This window comes from Solanum tuberosum, unplaced genomic scaffold (assembly GCF_000226075.1).
Source record: "Solanum tuberosum cultivar DM 1-3 516 R44 unplaced genomic scaffold, SolTub_3.0 scf00201, whole genome shotgun sequence".
Classification (NCBI taxonomy): Eukaryota; Viridiplantae; Streptophyta; class Magnoliopsida; order Solanales; family Solanaceae; genus Solanum; species Solanum tuberosum.
Genome location: NW_006239126.1, coordinates 882,064 through 902,534, shown reverse-complemented (window position 1 = coordinate 902,534; position 20,471 = coordinate 882,064). Strand labels below are relative to the sequence as shown.

General features: G+C 32.4%; 1 protein-coding gene across 2 annotated transcripts; it reads right to left on the bottom strand.

Annotated features, from left to right (window-relative positions):
* Positions 1–762: 762 nt before the first annotated feature.
* Positions 763–7,912, bottom strand: LOC102580647 (probable trehalose-phosphate phosphatase F). Of its 2 annotated transcripts, XM_006355425.2 has the most exons (14): positions 7,815–7,912; positions 7,665–7,730; positions 3,563–3,646; positions 2,999–3,478; positions 2,778–2,918; positions 2,635–2,706; positions 2,411–2,536; positions 2,240–2,296; positions 2,027–2,128; positions 1,850–1,927; positions 1,666–1,735; positions 1,441–1,511; positions 1,265–1,357; positions 763–1,171 (listed from the first exon to the last, which is right to left on the bottom strand). In XM_006355425.2, the coding sequence occupies exons 4-14, from the start codon at positions 3,287–3,289 to the stop codon at positions 1,118–1,120; spliced, it is 1,155 nt and encodes a 384-aa protein (XP_006355487.1). In that variant the 5' UTR covers positions 3,290–3,478; positions 3,563–3,646; positions 7,665–7,730; positions 7,815–7,912; the 3' UTR covers positions 763–1,117. The 2 variants fall into 2 exon arrangements, with proteins under 2 accessions (XP_006355487.1, XP_015167885.1); XM_015312399.1 differs by lacking the exons at positions 7,665–7,730; positions 7,815–7,912 and adding an exon at positions 3,842–4,026.
* Positions 7,913–20,471: the final 12,559 nt, after the last annotated feature.

Sequence of the window (20,471 nt, the reverse complement as noted above, 5' to 3'; positions counted from 1 at the left end):
TTGCAATCAAAGCACCATCACCATACAATTCCCTAAATCAATTATCTCAATTTCGAGTTTATGAAAATCATAGTATAGAAAGTGTTTCTCAAACATGAATCTTACGTGACATGAAACTAAACTATTCCGTTTTTTTTTTTTAGAATTAACTGAAATATTGAAATAGAAATAGGAATATATTGTGAACATCGAAAGGATAATATAATATAGACTACCAGACAAGTATGGTGATGAAAGTGATGGTTTTCCTTGCATTCTCCGCCTAGCTACTTCACTACTTGTATTGTCTGATTTTAATACTTACCAAAATTTCACTAAAGCAGCAAATATATGACTGATACAAAGTAGACCAATTGTTGTGAATGGGCCTGGATCAGTACTGACAAAACAGCCCAACACTGAATCTAAGGGTGTGTTCGATATGATGGAAATTGTATTTCATAGAAAATATTTTCATTTCTTACTTATTTCCCTGTGTTCAGGATGAAAGCAATTTATTTTTTTTATCATATAAGCATTGTATATAACATAGACAAATATTATGAGAACGGAAGGAGGAGGGTAGAGGAGGTGAGGTGATGAGGACATGGGAATATGGGATGGAAGTGAAGATGAGGTGTGTTGAAAAGTGGAAACGACAGTGTCAATGAGAAGTTATTTTCCTCATTTTTATAAGGAACATGATGTTTTTGAAAAATATTGACCAACCAGACATGAGAAATTCAAAATTTTGTTTACTTGAAGAAGGGGAGATGACTTCACTTTGTCAATGCAAATTCACACTAAAAATCACATAGAAAGTCACACAAATAACAAAATGTGTTCATGAGAAATACATAATGGGCAACCTATTGAACTAGTTACTACTACCAACTCAAGAGAGAAGAAGGTCCTCCTTTGAAGACCTTCCATTTCCAAAATAGGATAAAAACTAAAGAATATAAAACCAAAGTAACAAAAGAATGGAACTTTGCAAAATTTGAACCTTCAACAAAACAGTAAACAAAGATTGAGAGATAGATGACTTTGGCTTATTCATAAATAAAAAAAATCTTGAAACCTAGTACCCATTTTCTATAAACCTAACACTATTTCCATTTAGCTCTCCTCATGCTTTTTATATCTCATCAACTTCCATCGTTTTCGCAAGACATTCCAAGAACTTCTTCACCTGCATATATTCGAGTTTCATGACTTTAGATTATACGATTTATCAGAGAGAAAAGACGTTTTTTAACATCCAAAAACGAAAAGTTGGCCAGACCTGTGAAGTATCCTTGAGAGAAAAGGATGCGTTACTCTCTTTTGGGGTAGTTGAAACAAGAATTCCATACCCTTTATATTTCCCCCTCAATACCTGGGGAAAAAAATGCAGTCAGCAAATTATGATAACAAACAGAAAAGCAGTTTCTTCGTTATCGGAAACAGGCGCAAAATCACCTTGAATGCGTCTTCGTCTGTTCTATCATCTCCAATATATATCGGGAGCACGTCTCTGGGGGTACTAAAACCTGCATCGTTCCGTATGAATTTGTTTAACAAATGCACAAATCTGAAAAGGACAGTCTGAGAACACCCTGACTTTGCTAATTCTATGTTCACCGCAGCTATTTACTTTAGTCTCTTAGGGGTTCGGTGAGGGATGAGAGGGAAAGAACTACATACCTAGTGATTGCAGCAGAAATTCAACTGCTTTTCCTTTGTCCCAGTCAATATCAGGACGGACCTCTAAAACCTATTCAAGAAAGAAAAAACATAAGGTGGTATAGCATCGATTTAATCATCAACATAATGTTGCAATCACAAAGATTTGAAACGGAAACTTCAGTAGGGACACCAAGTTAGTTACCTTTCTCCCATGAGTTAGCCGTAGCCGAGGGTAGTCTTTCAAGACATCATGGACATATTGTGCAATGAGAGACCAATTCTGTGATCAAAATGAAGATCATTAAACATTTGTTCTGTTTTTAACATAGGCAACCTCAGCATTCAATATAGAACAACAGTAGATAAAGCTGGCACTCACATTCTCATCTACATTACGGTAATGTACAGAGGCACAAAACTTATGGTGCTCAACTTTTGCACCCTTAATGTCTTTAGTTTTCTCGACAAGGGTTTTAAAAACCTGCAAAGTAGTCAAGCAAGTTAACATCTGCAAAATAACTTAACCTTTTCTAGCCAAACCAAGAAGTCATCTACTGGTTAAAAATGCTTTTAGAGAGAACTTTTACAGCACCTCATCAATCATTGATAAAAATTTACGAGCAGGCTGGAACAGATTGACTTCCTTGCCCTGCTCACAAAAAAAAGGGTTGACAGAAATAGTTATAAGAAGTCGACCAAGATACAACGTTTACAAATAATGAATGAAAGGAGAATCTCATAAAGCAGGCAGCTAGTGTAATACCTGCTGGTCAGTATCTTTGATACAATTTGAATCGTTAGCAGACAACGTATTCTTGATTGGCAGCATGATGTCCATACCATGGCTACCGGCATAATAAAGTTCTGTTAGACCTACCAACTCATAAACCTGTAACAATAAGAACATAAGTCACTTCTGCAAATGAAGAGCGAGATCTAAAATGTACATTGATAACAACTTGAATTACTAATTAAGCTAAAAGTTACCTTATCACGTCTTCTCCCACTGATGATTGTTGTTGGGAAATACTTTGCAACATTACTGACAACAGAGCGCATCTGCAGAATATATGTTTTTATGTGAACATCTACAGATAAGCATTGTATTCGCATATGAAAGTTCGATGTACCTCATTGGACATAAAAGCACGGTCAGGGTCATCAACGATAGGAGAAAGAGTCCCATCATAATCTAAGAAAATCACTATCTGTTTATTCCTTGCTTGCCTCATAATTTGCTGAAAGCAGTTGAGAGCTGATGGATACTTTATCTGGAAAAAGGAAGTACGAAGCTTTGGTGAAAACAGAAATAAATAGGCCAAGTGTGCATTTGGTAAAAGTTTTAACATACCATCCAAGAAAGGTAAGTAACATCAGCATCATCAGAAGAAACATCAATGTTTACATCCTTCAGAATCTTCTTCCTAGGAGGTGAAGACGACTTCATTGCGTCAAGCCAACCATTGGATCGAACATCATCAAGCTTCGCTGGCTTCTTTCTAGGAATTGATAGCACGCTAGTGGAGAATGAAGGCCCAGATTGTGAATAAGGAAATAAACTAGAATGGATTCCCAATCTGGACTTGTTCAACGGTGAAGGATCAGTAAGAACTGGAGAAGCTTGTGCCGAATTCAAGTCCATTGCAACACTATGGATTCGGCAGATTTTGACTATGCAATTGATAGGTATGCAGTTGACACTTTATAGTAGTGGATGTTTGGGAGTAGCGAATCTTTAACCAACCCTTTTATCAATGAAAAACCACCTCTTCAAAGTTTTCTTATCACTACTACTGGGAATGGATTCCATTAAGTACGGGCTTCCTGCAATCTGGAGAAATCGCAAAATGTCAAGCAATGTGACTCTGAAATTAGTTGTCTGATATTAGACGGACAGAAATTCATTGAGCAGTACCTCATCTCCTGAGCCACACTGCATTTACACTACGAAACAGGACATTTTGGCTCGAAATTAGTTGAGTCTACCGTGTCTTCCTACCTGGAAAAACAAGTTAGCTATGTGTCTGAACAAACATTATACGACCTCTTATAAAAATTATCACCATCACAGAGCAAACAAAGAAAATGGAATCATTTCATGTTAACAGGAAAAAAGGCAAAAAATAGAAACTTGAATCTTTACTAAATGCATTTCCATTTGAAGAAACAGAAGACTCGAAAACTGAGGTAACACCTTATTCTGCTCTAGTATAACAATCCATTTCATGCTAAAATGTTGGACAATAGCTGTTCTACATAAAGATTAAGCTGTTCTCTTTTTTGCAGAAACCAAAATCAACCAGGACTCATCTTTGAAGTTCCTCTCCAAGTATCTTGATCTCGACAATGCTTTTGGAAGAAAACAGTGAAAACAACTGTGAACAGAAAGGTATCCATTTAGCTAGAGACGAATATGTGGGGATAAGTCGGTGTGGGTGGCTGAGTGCACAGTTGTCTTCAACTGATGAAAATGTACACGTGTACATTTTTGAACTACACGTGTGCATTTTCAACTATGTGTGTACATTTTCAATCTCGACGTTGCTTTGCAAAAAAGCAGTGAAAACCACTGTGAACAGGAAGGTATCCATTTTGCCAGAGATGGATATGTGGGAATAAGTTGGTGTGGATGCACACTTGTCTTCAACTCATGAAAATGTACACGTATAGTTGAAAAAGTACACGTGTAGTTGAAAATTTTCAAATTTGTCTTTTTAAATTATCAAGTTTGTATAGTGGGCAAAGTGGTAATCTATATCTATCAACTTGAAAATCCAATATCCACATTAATAGTACAAAATCAAGATCCATATTTTCCTCTTGGAAGGATAAAGGAGTACACATTAAAGGGCCTACAGTTTCAGTTGGGAGAAATGGTTTTCTAGCCCTTTACAAACAAAAATTAATTTTATGTCCTTTTATCAGAGATCTTTACTATTACACATAAGAAATCTAAAAAGGTCATTTTCTTCTAATCAAATTGTAAGAGGGCAAGAAATCTCATTTCCTCGTTTCAGCCAAGTTAAGGTTAATATGGAAGATGAGCAGCTACGCTAAACTCGTGAAAATGTACACATGTACATTATTCAATTACATGTGTACATTATTCAACTATGCATGTACATTTTCAACTATACGTGTACATTTTCATGAGTTAAAGACAATTGTGCACCTACACCAACTTATCCCCACATATAAATTTAGCCAAAGACGGATATGTAGGGACAAGTCAGTGTGGGTGCACAGTTATTTTTAACTCATAAAAATGTACCCGTATAGTTGAAAATAAACACATCTAGTTGAAAATGTACACGTGTAGTTACAAATGTACACGTGTAGTAGAAAATTTCCAAAATTTGTCTTTTTGATTATTAAGTTTGCATAGTGGGGAAAGTGGAAATCTCAATCTACTAACTTTAAAATCCCATATCGACCACCGCATTTGGGTATTTAATTATACAAAATCCAGATCCATATTTTCCTCTAGGAAGAATATAGGAGTACACACCAAAGGACCTACTGCTTCACCAGGGAGAAATGATTTCCTAGCCTTTCATAATTTATTATTGTTATGTCTTTTCTACTAGCTATCTTCATGTTTACACGTAAGAAATTTGAAAATGTCATTTTGTTCTATTCAAATTGTAAGAGGGCAAGAGATCTCATTTCTTCGTTTCAACCTAAGTTAAGGTTAATACGGAAGAGGACCAGGTGCACTAAACTTTTTAAGCTTACAGCTCACGTACAGAACAAACAAAAATTTCCAACTTTCCTATTGTACCTCATGGAAAGCGACCGAATGAAAACTACCAAAGTTATTAATTCACTCTTTTCCAACAGCTAGAAGATGGATTTCTTTTACTTCCCTGTCACTATTCAGTTCAAAATAAATGCTAAGATATACAGAAAACGCATCAAGAAGATCAGATCTTGTCACACTGACTATATTTGGAATCCCGCCACGAAACAATACTATGGTCTGGTTTAATTATGAAGACATCACTAAGCTTAAAGTTGTTTCTCATCAATTGAATCCCCTTCACCATAAAATTGTACAGTGCAAATAAAGCAAAAACGATTTTTTTGCCATGTATAAGTTGTTAAATCGCCTCAACATAATCGAAGATTCTAGTACAATAGTAAGGGGGGTTCAAAATTTTGCTTCTGGTCATAGTTTCATATCCCAATTGTGATATACTAGTACTACTTCCGTTCCAATTTCTTTGTCTTACTATCTTTTTAAGTTCGCTTAAAACAATGTCTCAATCCTATTTCCATAACTCTTTAATTCTAACTTTTCTAGTGTCGTTGAAGAGGTAAATACTTCTAAGGAGTAAGATACAAAGGTGACGAAATCAGTGAATAGTTTATGGAATACCACCAAACTTTTGTTTTTTGGTTGCCATCAAAGCAGAAAAGAACAAAAGCCTTTTATCAGCAACAGTACATTTCAAAAGTAATCAATGTCAAGCTGAAAGACTTGACATCTCAACTTACCCTACATGATTTTTTACTTTTTCCAACTAAAAACTCAGATCTGAAAGCCAAACCAAAATTAAATGTAAAAAGGAAAAAACATTACTATTGATTCAAGTAATGCCATTTTGTACTTGAAATGATATGACTTCCCAACCTACTTTAACCCCACCATTAAAGTGAAAAAAAGAAAGGAAAACTTCAATGCTAATGAGCTTATTGAACTTAATTAAATCTCTGTTAAGACATATTTAAACCAATTCTTGATCAAAAACTAATAACTCCCAATTACACTATATAAACATTAGATCAGAGAGCAAGTTTAACCTCACAAGACAATGAAATTATAAATAAAAGAAGGAAAAAAATGCCAACCTCCGTCCCAATTTATGTAGCAACACTTTTCGTTTTTTGAGATTCTAAAACATAATAAAAACCGTAACTTCTAGTACTTTTTGACTATCTAAATTTTAATTTTAATATAATGAGTCGATCTAAACTAATTTAGATTCGAAAAGTAGTCGAATTGACTCTCTCTCGATAACCAAAAAGTGTCACGTAGATCGAGATGAATGAGTAGTAGTTTTTAGGACTGTTCATAAGTTGGCCTAAAGGACCTCAAAAAGCAATATTCACTTGAATCAAAAACAAGAAAAAAATGTCAGTAAAAGGCAGTGACCAGTTAGTAATTCAAACGAGGCTGTGTATTAATTACTTAACTAAAGAATCATAAGATGACTTATAATTAAAAAATGTTATGCTTAATTACTGCTTAGTTCCATTTTCCGCGGGTAAACCATGAAAAAACTGATAATGACGCATAATCAATATTTCAACATCATACAGCAACCGACAAAAAATAAAATAATTTAAATTACACGACAAAAAACTAATTAAGTATACCATCTTCACTATTTGGTGCTGTCAAATCCATTATTATTAACCCATAAAAGCAAACAACTAAATTTATGATTGTACAGAACTGCAAATCACTCAAACAATTATAACATACACAGTGAAATAATAACATACACAGTGAAATCTCACGTGGAGCTTGTTTACGCAAAGAAACTCGGCTCAAGTGCAGCGAATCAAATCACTCAAAAAAAAAAAAGGAGAGAACTCTGCAGAAAGCCAGAAATAAAACACCTTTCATGGCCAAAAGAAAATTTTACACCAAAAAGGTTAAAAACAGAGTTTGTTTTTTTTCCTTTTGCAGAAAAGCCACAATAAAAAATGGCTAAAGTTTTCACCTTTTGCATGCCCAACTATGGAAAACATCCATAGAATCAAACAGGGTACCCATAAAAAGTACTAAAAACATATAAAATTCAAACAGCATTGCATGATGAGCTAAAAAAATGTAATCTTGAATCAAGAAAATAAACCCCACAAGTTAAAAATGTAAACTTTAATCAAGAAAATAAACCCCACAAGTAAAAATGTAATCTTGAATCAAGAAAATAAACCCCACAAGTTAAAAATGTAATCTTTAACCAAGAAAATAAACCCCACAAGTAAAAAAAGGTGTAATAAAATACCTGTTAATTATATCATGCCCCTTTGAATCAGAAAGAATCAATCTTGAAAATCCAATTCTCAGATGCCTAAAAAAGAGAGTTCAATTCAGTTCACATCAGATTCGAAAAAATAAAGAAAGAAAAGAAAAATAAAAGGGAAAAAGATTCTACCTTTAAAAAGAAACGGCAGCAGGAGGTGAAGAGAAAATTAAAAGAGAAAAACCCTAAGAAAATAAAATGTAATAGAAAATAGAGAGAGAAAATAAAAGAAATGAAAGGAAAAAAAAGAAGAAGAAGGAAAATTAAGGTGGAGAAACCTAAGTATATATAGAGTTTTGAATTTGATAAACCCAAAAAAAAGACGTGCCAAACAAGAAAACCTTTTTCTTTCAGCAAAATTAGTAGACAAAGTAACTTTTTATCTTGAATTTTATTTACGATAATACATTAATATCGGATCAACTAATATTTAGTATTAGATCTTGTAAAATAATACGATGAATAAGCAAGTTATAAAGGTAAAACATGGGGAAAATATTGTCGGAGTAAAACATTTGGCTCACTTTTTCGCCAATAATACGAAGAATAAGGAGATACTGAAAAATCCCCTTATTTCTCTTTAAAATGTGATTTGATGAGTTAATCATATCCCTTCTTTTAGTTAAAGATGATTTGATTTTGTTGTAGTTTAAAATCTATATACAATGAATGTAGTTGTTCGTTGAATGGTTAAAATGCGGGACTGAGATATAAATACGATTGTTTGTCGGAGAGGTTGAATCATGTAATAAAATTATTTATTTTTGTTTGACTTTTATAGTCGAAATACATGAATATAGTTATTTGTTAGAGGTTTGAGTAAAGAATATGTAGTTTAGCTTTTTGTTAACTTTTAAAAATAAATAAATTTGACTTTATCGTTGAGAAATACAAATATAGTTACTCGTTAGAGGGTTGAGACGTTGAGTCATGAATATTTAATTTAATTTTTTGTTAATTTTATTTGACTCTTATCGTTGAAAGATACGAATACAAATGTTTATTAGAAGGTGTAACCATGAATATCTAGTTTGAGAATTACAAATATAATTATCGTTAAATATTCTTGTTTACTTTTATCATTGAGAATTACAAATATAGATGTTCGCTAGAGGGTTGGGTCGTGAATAACTAACTTGATTATTTGAATTGTTATTTGACTTTTGTCGTCAAGAGATACAAATACAGTTGTTCATGAGAAGGTTGAGTCATGAATATCTACTTTGAGGGTTTCTTAAAAATCTATTTTAATTTTATCGTCAAGAGATACAAATACAGTTGTTCGTTAGAGGATTGAGTAATGAATATCTAGCTTGATTTCTTATTAATTTTTATTAGACTTTTATCGTCCGAAGATCCAAATATAATTATTCGTTAGAGGGTTTAGTCATGAATATGTAGTTTTATTTTTGGTTACTTCTTTTTTTACTTTTATCATCGAGAGATACAAATACAGTTATTCGTTAGAGGATTAAATTATGAATATCTAGGTCGATCTTTGTTAATTCTTATTTGATTTTATCATCGAGAAATACAAATATAATTGTTCGTTAGAGGATTGCGTTATGAATATCTAGCTTAATGTTTTGTTGAATTTTTCCAAAATTACCGTGTAAAGATAGTGAATGCGGCTGTTCATCGAACGGCTGAGTTCTTGAACTTATATTTAATTTTTAGTTTAATAAGATGATTAAATATATAAACTTGATTAAGCCGATTTAATTATTGACGAAATTTTACTTTCTAGAATAATGATCTATATAATTTTTTGAAGGGTTAACTTCCTGAACTTATATTATGTTTTGATTTGAATAGAAGAAATGCATATTAATCGAAATTTGTTAAATTTTGATTCAAATATCCTCTCCTAGTTTTCAAACTCGTAGCTCTAATGAATTTTTCACATTTTAATACATTTAGCAAATTCTCTAATACAAAATCATAAAGTATAGACAGTTAAACAAATTTAATATCTTGAATATAAATGTTTACTATATACTACTAATATTTTTAAACTGTTTTTTCTTATTGCTCATGAAATTATATTGAATATGTTGTATGCGGAGTCGTATTTTCTTTGTAGCATCTTATACATTATTAACTCTAACGTACGTAATTCATACGTGGATTCTTCTTTTTTAATCATTTTGGAAAAAGAAAAAACATAAAGACAATAATAAAAGATGTTTTTTTAATTAAAAAAAGTAGTTAAATAAATGAATGTATTTTTAAAAAAGTGAAAACAATTTTAATACATATGCAAATACGTCGACATACGATCACAACAACAGCGTGCTTGCGAATGGCCAAATGAGACGCAGTGCCACGTGGACAGTTGTCAACGACACCTGGCAATCCAGTACTGCACGTATGACACGTGGTAATTGATGATGTGGCGCTTCGTGAGATTTCACTACTTTTGATAATAGTAATTGATATTCTTTTCCCATATTTTGGCTTGATTAGCAACAAAAAAAAACATAAAAAAAATTAAAAAAAGGAAAAAGGTATGCTACTTTACACGTGTGATTGTCACGTGTCATCCAAATTCAAGTCTCTTTTTAGTGTATTTTTGTTTTAAAATATTTCCAAGTTGCTAATGTTTCTATTTAGCATTAATTAATTTTATTTTATATGTTTGTAGCAACTAGTCCGTTGTCTACCTACTTTTGAGTTTGTGGTTATAGTTTGTTTCAATTATACTTGAAATTATCAATTTTTTTCTTTATATATCTTAAAATGAATCTATATTGTCTAACTAAAATAAATAAATTATTATTTGATCCTCGTACATGAATAGTCTTTGATCAATTTCATTATTTTTTGGACAAAAATATTTTCTTTCAATTTTCGTCTCTGATTTTTTTTGTGGTACGATCCGAACTTGGACGAAAATATTTAATTGAACTCAACAATCATACGACCACTTCGAGACCTCGTTCATCGAAACCCCAAAGAATGAAGTTTGTAATTTTTTCATCTAAAACAAAAGGAGTTATTATTATATCTCCGATTTCAATTTAGTCACATATTGTATTTTGATGAGTGTGTTGATAATGAAAATAGTAATTAAGATCTGTTTGAAAGGCGTAGTCGATAGACAATATATGGGATGAGCAGATTTTAGTTTTTACCCCATTCAAACATCTAAAGCCTCTTGCCATGTTTTAACTACTAAATACTACTTCCTCCGTTAAACAATAGTTATATACTCTCTTTGTCTTAATTTATGTGACTTATTTTTCTTTTCAGTTAATTTAAAAAAGAATGACACATTTCTATATTACGTAACAATTTAACTATAAAATGTCTATTTTACCTTTAATGAAATGATTTACAGTCACACAAATTTCTATCATTCATTTTGGATCACAAGTTTTTCTTTCTTTCTGAAACTTCGTGCCGAGTCAAATTACCTCACATAAATTAAAACGAAGGGAGTATTATTTTAGGATGTCGAACAATACTTATTTATTTTATAAACGGAGGGAGTATAAAATTACAAGTATATTGTCTAAAAGGTAGATATTGGGGCCATAAAGAGTAGCGGGTTTACCGAGAATCACGTGGAATCTTCTATGATCAGAAAGAAGTTTGTTTTTAACGGCGAATGCTTGACTTGCGGGGAGCAATACCGCCTCCGTTTCTAACGCCGTTTCTTCTTTTACTTTTCCCATGCAAAAGTCAAGAACGTTACAAACGAGGGCTATCATTATTTAATTTTATGGAGTTTTGGTTCCATCAATTTCAGTTACTCATTTAATTAAATACACTTTTTAAGAAAGGTTTCAAAGTCGAGGATTAAAGGAGTAGTAAGTAGTTGAATGTTGTCGTATTTGTGTTTCAAAGTAGCAAGCGACTCATATATATATACTCTATGTTCAACAATACATATTTAAAAGCTATAAATAGAAGAATAATTTTACTATATCATATTTTGAATATAATAAATAAAATGTCTTGAAAATTGTAATGGAGAAATGACTATAATCAATGATAATAGTAAATTAGGAACTATATGTAAAATTATTCATTGATTTCATAAAATGAACAAGTATTGTTGGACATCCCAAAATACTAGAGTGAACAACTATTATTGAATGAAGGAAGTAATTACAATTTTCTCATTAATAGTTACGATATAACAAAATCCTTTATTGTTAATTCCTACCTAAGCGATTCCCGCATTATATATAGTCTCTTTATAACAATTATATGAACCAAATAACCCTTAATTCCTAAGTTTATAAGCTAACAATAAGGTTACTTACATAACTATGTCTTATTTTTTTTTTGGATGGTTAACAACAATATTGCCAGTTTATTATCATACTTTTTAATTGTTGCATAAGACAACACAAACTGTTCCCACAACCACTCATGATAAGATATCTACAGGAACAACAGACCACCACTTTTACTAGATATAGGTCCACACAACCTAAGAGCCGTCACTAGAATCCAACGAGGTTTTAAGATGTGAAAAGGTAGACTCTGAATTCTAACATGTGAAAAGGTAGACTCTGAATTCTAACATATGCTACATTATTTGATTCATAACCACAAGATCCAAAACCCAAAATAGTATAATACAGTTCTTTTTCTCAATCTTTGAACTATCTTTGGAAATTGGCATGCATTAGTAACTTAACCTAATTAATTTGTAGCATATATAACATTTGATTGGTCAGAATAGATCGTGAGTGACCAGGGGCGGACCTAGAGTCTGCCAAGAGGTTCACCCGAACCCCCTCGGCAAAAAATTACGTTGTATATTTAAGGTATTTTAAGAATTTTTATGTTTATATATTGATTTTGAACTTCTTGAATATAAGATTAGAGGTTGGCTTAGTGGTTGAGGGGTTCAAACCTCAAATCTTAAGTACTACTCTTTTTTTTTTCAAAACCCTTTAATGGAAATCCTGAATCCGCCACCGATCGTGACATGCGACGAAATTAAAAAGAGTTTAGTACTATACAGTATGGCTTGCCAGTTTCCAAATTGGTGGCCAAAACCTAAATTGCCAATTCATTAAGTTTAGAGGGGTCCCCACCATATATATATAATAGTACTAGTACTTTAATTAGTTACATAACAACAATAATAATAATAATAATTATTATTATTATAATAAGGGGTACAACAAAATTATAATTAGAAAGGAGGTTTAGGTATGAAAACTGGGAACCTTACAGCAACTTACGACTAATTAAAAGCTTCACACATGACTATGAATAGTTGCAAACTGATTCTTTTTTGGTATTAAATTTGATTTTGTTTAATTGATTGGTTCCTGGACCACCTCTTTAGGGCACAAAGCAACACACAACTTTTATTAATTTTTCCACCACTTGTCTAATCGTTCAAATTACCTTTTTTGACTTCTCGACTAACAAAGATTTTGCAAGCCTGAGCTATGTGCATTACAAAATTGTAGCCATGTGTTGTGTTAATTCAGTGATCAGGATTGAGAGGTTGACTGTCATGCATGTAGAGGTAGAGTTAGGTCGAAAAACTATTGAGATAATGTGATTAGACAGGATATGATATAATTTTAATTACTGAAGATATATCAACCCTAAATAAAAAGATATGAAGGTCGAAAATTAGGGTAGAAGGTTACTAGGTAGCCGAGCTTATCTACCCTATCTGTCTCATCTGTTATCATTACTGACATACTATCTTGCTCTAAAATTTCTTTAAGTATATGCTGTTTCTTTCTCCGGTTATTGTATTAAGTATTTTTGTTACTATTTTCTTCTACATTATTGTATTTTTGTCCTTTCATTTTCATACGTGATTTTATTATAGCTTATTTGAGCCGTGGATCTAATAGAAACAATTTCTCTATCTTCACAAAACTACTAACGCACCATTCTCTCCAAACCTCACTTGTGAAAATTTTATCGTAAGTTATATTCATTTCCTTTCAAGTTTTGATGATAATTATTTGAGAAGATTGTCACTTTGTGGCGATGTTACTCTTTTACAGTACGAATAGTTTGATATTTGTTGTATCTATTAAAGTTTTAACAGTAGCCTACCAACCAATTATTTAACGTAAATAGCATACCAACGAAAGTTTAATAGATACCATAATAATGCTTATTCCTACCTAAATTTATTTCTAAATTTCGCATTCTGAATCTTATTTTTCTTTAATTATTATAATTTTCTTATAGTGGTGAGTTTGACGTTTTGGTAGTTAAAAAGACACCAACTTTTTATTTATTTATTTGTTCTTTTTTATATGACTAGTGTATTTATGTGATTGTGACTTGCAAGCTACAACCGAAAAGATACTAGAACATATTTATATTTTGATGTAAATTAAACAACTTGTTAACATTTTCCATGTTTGTCATAAAATAGTACTTGCCAACCACCAATCCAGCTCGAAATGTTGAAATATTTAGAAACAGAAAAAAGATTGGCCACGAGCTCAATATGGTTGTAATTAATCGATCTGCTTGACGCGCATTCGAAAATAAGAAAAATAAATAAATCTATGATACCTATTGTTACATGATTGAAATATTCCAGATCTTGATCTCTTTATGAATATCCAAAGTTAAAGATATTCAAGATTTTGATCTGTTTGTGACTACCTAATTATTTAATTATAGATATTTGAGATATTTCTTAAAGGAAATATATGTCAATTTTTATAAGTGTGAGCTAGAGTACTTTAAGGGTAAATGAGCCTCTTAGAAACCCTAAAGGAGTAAAGGACCTTAAAATTAGAAGATGGACTATATATACTCATCTTGTACCGTCTTTATTTTAATTCCAATTAAATTTCAATGTCTACAAAGACGCCTTCCTAATTAGAGTTCTTGGATGAACGATGGTTATATGATTGGCGGAATCCGCCAAACGAAAACTCCCTCTATACTCTAGATTAATTAGACTATCAATGTCGTATGAAAAAATCGATATAGAGATCACAATGAGCAATTCAGAAAGCTTGTTTCCACTTTCCAATAAAAACAATATACATTCAATATAGTCTTAATAATTAATGAATATAATTATTACCGAAAGACAATAAGATATCAAACATTCAATCAAGCAAATTCACAAACAAGAGGAAACACATGTTGTGCATTTCAAAATCCAATTAAATTTATTAGTTAGTTGGGACCATTTCCTAATACTTGTAACACAAAAGGACTATTAATTTCTTGGTGGCTAAGAAATATATTATTGCAACTCCGGTTCACGTTGGAAATAAAAATTAAAAAAACTCCGGTTCATTTAGCCACCTCGGATACACGAGGTAAAACGTTGTCATTTATGTGTAGGACAAAATAAAATCATTTTGATTGATTGACGTGGACTAACCCAACTTAGTGGACCCCATTTAAGTTTTCAACAAACTGCCAAGTTAGTGACGTGGCAGTGACACATACCCGCCGTGTGCTGACTCACTGCTGATGCGGTGGTTATCGGCGAAACAAACCGCCGTAAAAGACGTTTCCCGCGACGGTGCAATGGAAGAGATAACTGCTCCCTTTGTCGGCGTTGAGGCGGTGATTATCGGCGATACATCTCTATTTCAACTTATATATTATATACATTTTATATAATATGATTTCGGATACATCGTTCAACTTCCCAATACATCGCGTCTTAATTTCGGATACATCACTCAATGTCCCGATACATTGCGTACGTCCCGATACATCTCATAAAGTGATATATCTGAGAATAAGAGAGAGTATAATTTTTTGTAAATTTTTTAAATGATAGAAATTTTTTAATAAATATGATAAAAATAAGTTGTGTGTTTAGATAATTTTTCCTATAATTATAAAGCTGCTGAAATTGGCGGGTGTTTGGCAGGTGTATTTGTATAGTAGCCCTAGTTTATAGAACAAAGAGAAATTAAATGAATTATCTATGATCTCATTAGTCAGTTCTTGCAAGCCAAGCTTTATAGTTTCTTGTTAATGTGAAAATGTATACTTTTCTGGGCTACATGCATATAGCATGTTGCTTTTGAGAGAAAGTCACTTAATTAGTTGTCATTTTATATAATAATACCTTTCTGTTAAGAATGCCTATTAGCTAAGGGATTGTTTGGTTAGGAATAAATTATACTGAAATAAGTTATTTCAATATGTATATGAGATAATTTATTCCATCAATAAAGGGTCGTTTAGTTGGAAACAAGTTATCCCAGGATTAATTATCCTAGGATTGGATATCATGGGATATAGCATGTATATGAGATAATTTATCCCATCACTATGTTATAAATGACGGGATAAATTTTCCCAAATATGGCAACCAAACAAGACACCAAAATTTTATCTCAAATTTTTTTATTCTCATCCCTCACACCAAACGACCCCTAAGGTATAAATAGTGGGACAAATAATCCAGGACTGCCTAATAACACTAAATCAAAAATGATATTTAGTGGAATTAATTAACAGCAATAGCTTAATTGCCGCTAAAACATAACACTCTTCATATATGTCTCTAAAAGTTTTAGCGACATTGAATATAATGACACTTAACTAATGCCGGTAAAGACTTTAGTCCTTTTTATTAATGTGTATATTAATTGTCGCTAAAAATTATTTTTGTTGTAGTGTAAGTAATACATACCTAATACCTCCAACCAAATGTAGGATAAAATAATCCAACATTTTATGCCGGAGACTATTATAACTTATACCTCATACCAAACGACTCCTAACAGAATTGGTCAATTAATCGGCGCGTAGTAAATATTTTGGTTAATTAGATGGACTTTATCCTCCTTTTATTAGTTGTCTACAGACTACACATATATTGTTTATTAAGTTGGTTTGATTTTCAACATTTCAAGGGGAATAATAGTACTATTGTTTTCAAGTTCATCAATTATTTATGAAGGAAAAAGTTGACATAAAGATGATTAAATGGACTTGAAATTTTCCTTCTTTTAGGTTTTGTTTGCTTGACTCTCCATTGTTCCATTGAATCGGGTAAATGTCTTGCTCACTACTACACTTCATCGAGTATTTTATAATATAAAAAGGATAACTTTAATTAACGCATTTAGAGTCGTTTGATAGAGTGTATAAAAATAGTACTATTGAAGAAAATGTATTAGTAATATAATGTTGGAGTTAGTTATGTTGAGACTATTATTTACTCATAATTATTCATGTATTAATTGTCCATGCATTGCTAGTACGGTAATATCATGGTTTATTTTATATTAATTATACATTTATAATACTAAATATGATATATAACTAATATATGTATTAATTATATATAAACCCAAAATTCTACCCTAACAAAATATCAAATAATATTATAGCTAATACATCCTACCAAATAACTCCTTACGTTTTAACTGATAAAAAAAAATTCACAAAACATTTTAGAAACCAAGTCATTTCTTGGTGTTTGGTTGCCACATTTATTTAATTTTTTAAGAAGAAAAGTGTTACTATTTTAATCCTTCTCAATAATCTCACTTCTTAATTTAAAGTCACTTTACTGCTTTAACTAACACTTACAAAACTTATCATATCACTATCACATATATTTGTGATGAAATTTTTTAATTTGAGTATAAAAGATTGGTAATAGTGTGATATATTTTTATGGTAATAAATATGTTCATTAACAGAGTGCTAAAATTTATCGATATCAATTAAATGTCATCGGATTTAATATTACTAAGGTTTATGGACATTTACAAAAAATGTTAATTGCCTCTATGAAAATATAATTAAAAATAATTAAGTTATTACTGTTAATTAATTACTCATTTTTTATAGTGTGTGGATCTGTTCTAGAAAAATCGATAATATCCTATTATGTTCAAAGTATTCTTTAACTAACTTGCCTCATAATTGATCCTTCAATATTAAGACTAAAAAAATAATATGATTAATAAGTAAATTTAAAAACATTTGATATAGACAGTACAAGTGGTTGATCATGGCTTTTAATTAGTTGTGACCTTTTTAACTACTCCTAATATATTCTAGTTTCTCTTTTGTCCGCCACTCTACAACTTGTCATTTTCTTTTCTTTTTATTTGATATCTGATATTAGTATTAAAGTTTAACTAAATTAAAATTTGTATATATTGGAGCGTTTATTTCTAGAGGCGAATCCTACAACGCTCTCAACATAAATTTTCCATTGGTGGTATTTCAAATCCGAATATCGATCTCAATCATCTTATCACAATTCATGTTGATTCGGTAATTGATTAATTGCTCATGCGAGTATCACGGACATTAACAATTATTATAAATTAGTTTAAGCCTCTCGTGCAACATGTTCTTGTTCCCTAACAAACAGAACAACCACGCACAAATAATTAATTAGACATCAATGAACTTCTCTCTCAATTTTGTTTGTTTAAGCTTCCTTCAATTAATGAAAATTCTTAACAAATTGGGTAATTAAGTTTTACTATAACCTACCCTCAGCGTAAATCGCCGAAAAATTATATTGCATAGGTCAAATTTTGATTGTATACTTGACGCCTCTTGACATACGGTAAAGAGTTAACACATCATGAGTTGAGGGATTGCAAAAACTATCAACGGTCTAGTACTGCTTGATCCCAACTCATTTTTTTACTTCAACATTATTATTTTTCATTTTTAGACAACTGATTATGTTATCTAATTTTGACACTCCTTAATAAAAGTTCTGTCTTCATCACTACCTACAATTATTAAATTATTAATTTACTCATTTACATTTATATTTCAATCTTTTTTGCGATATATCATAATTCGAGTCCATTACATTTTGCACCCCTAAGTCTTTGTTTGAATCTTCACCTGCAAACTAGCTCCCTGCACCTTCCTCCCCACTTTCTTCCCCTCTTGTTGGCCAACTTGAACCATCAGTAAATAGCTTGCCTGCTGATTCAAGACCTGCAATTGAAACACCAGTCAACACACACCCTATGCTAACAAGATCCAAAGTTGGAATTTACAAACCTAAGGCTTACAACATTGACCTCACTTCAGTTGAGCATGTCTCCATCCATGAAGCAATGCTAAATGATAAGTGGACAGAAGCAATTTATGTTGAGCTTCAAGCTTTGATCAACAATGGAACTTGGAGTCTGGTTCCTCTCCCTTCATCTCGAAAAGCTATAGGCTGCAAATGGTTGTTTAGACTCAAGAAAAATCCTGATGGGACTATTTCTAGGTACAAAGCGCGACTGGTTGCAAAAGGGTACTCTCAAACCTTTGGATATGACTGTCTTGATACATTTAGTCCAGTTGCATCAAGGATTACAGTTCGCATAATTATTTCAACTTCAGTCACAAACAACTGGCAGATTCGGCAAGTTGATATAAACAATGTTTTTCTCAACGGAGACCTTAAGGAAGAGGTGTTTATGAAACAACCTCCTGGATTTGAGCAAACGGATTCTGAAGGACGACCATTGGTATGTAAACTTCACAAAGCACTTTATGGTCTTAAGCAAGCCCCTCGTGCTTGGTTTGAAAAGCTCCGTGATTTTCTTATTGATAAATTGGGCTTCAAAGAATCTGTGGCTGACCCAGCTCTGTTCTACTTGAACTCTCCTTCCAATGTCACATATCTAGTGGTCTGTGTTGATGACATCATAATCACAGGCAACAATGACTGCTTTATTGAAGAACTCATTGATCATCTTCATTTGAAGTTCTCACTTAAGGGTCTAGGATTACTTTCCTTTTTTCTAGGAATCGAAATCCACAGAATTGGCAACCAACTTCTTCTAAATCAAAAGAAATATATCACTGAGATCCTACTCAAGGCAAACATGTTTGGGTCACACTCCACTTCTACACCAATGGTTGGACATCCACCACTGTCTCTTACTGATGGGGTTGCTCATGAGCACACGAAAGAATATCGAAGCATTGTTGGAGCTCTTCAGTATGTCGGCTTCACCCGACCAGATATTGCATTTAGTGTCAACAAGGTCAGTCAGTTCTTACAAAATCCTCTTGACAAACACTGGAAAGCTGTTAAACGAATCTTACGCTACCTCAGAGGTACGTTGGACTACGGTATACTCTATTCTCCAGCAGGACATCAAATGTTAACAGGATTTTCAGATGCAGATTGGGGTAGCTCAATAGATGATCGCCGATCGACTACAAGCTACTGCGTGTTTTTAGGAGGAAATTTGGTAGCGTGGAGCTCTAAGAAACAACATGTAGTATCAAGATCCACGACAGAGGCTGAATATCGCAGTTTGGCAGACGTCATTCAAGAAGTTCTCTGGATCAAAGGCTTAATCTCAGAACTTGGTGTCCAATCTCAGTTCAAACCAGTAATTTGGTGTGATAACACGAGCACAATCGCATAAGCATCAAATCCAGTCCTCGGATCAAAAACTAAGCACTTGGAGCTAGATCTTCATTTTACCAGAGAAAAGGTTGTTGCTGGTCAGGTCAATGTGAATTTTGTGCCTGCTGTCACACCCCAAATCCGGATGTGATGGCACATGTCCATTTCCCACCGGACACGTCAGCCTAACCCAACCACAACGATAGAGAAGTAGAAATACGAGAATAAAAGATAATAAATAAGCGGAAGACTTTAATTAAGACTCAACACTACCCAGAATTTGGTTGTCACATGTACAAACCTCTAAATACAGAATTCGAATAAAAATATACAAGTCTCAGAGTATAGTTCTCGAATAGAACAAAACTGAAAGTAAAGATAACTCAAGGGCACGTCTGGAATGAACCGCTACCTCTCGAGTATGTCCCGAAACTCAATCTGCTAAAGAAAATAATTAGCCAAATCTG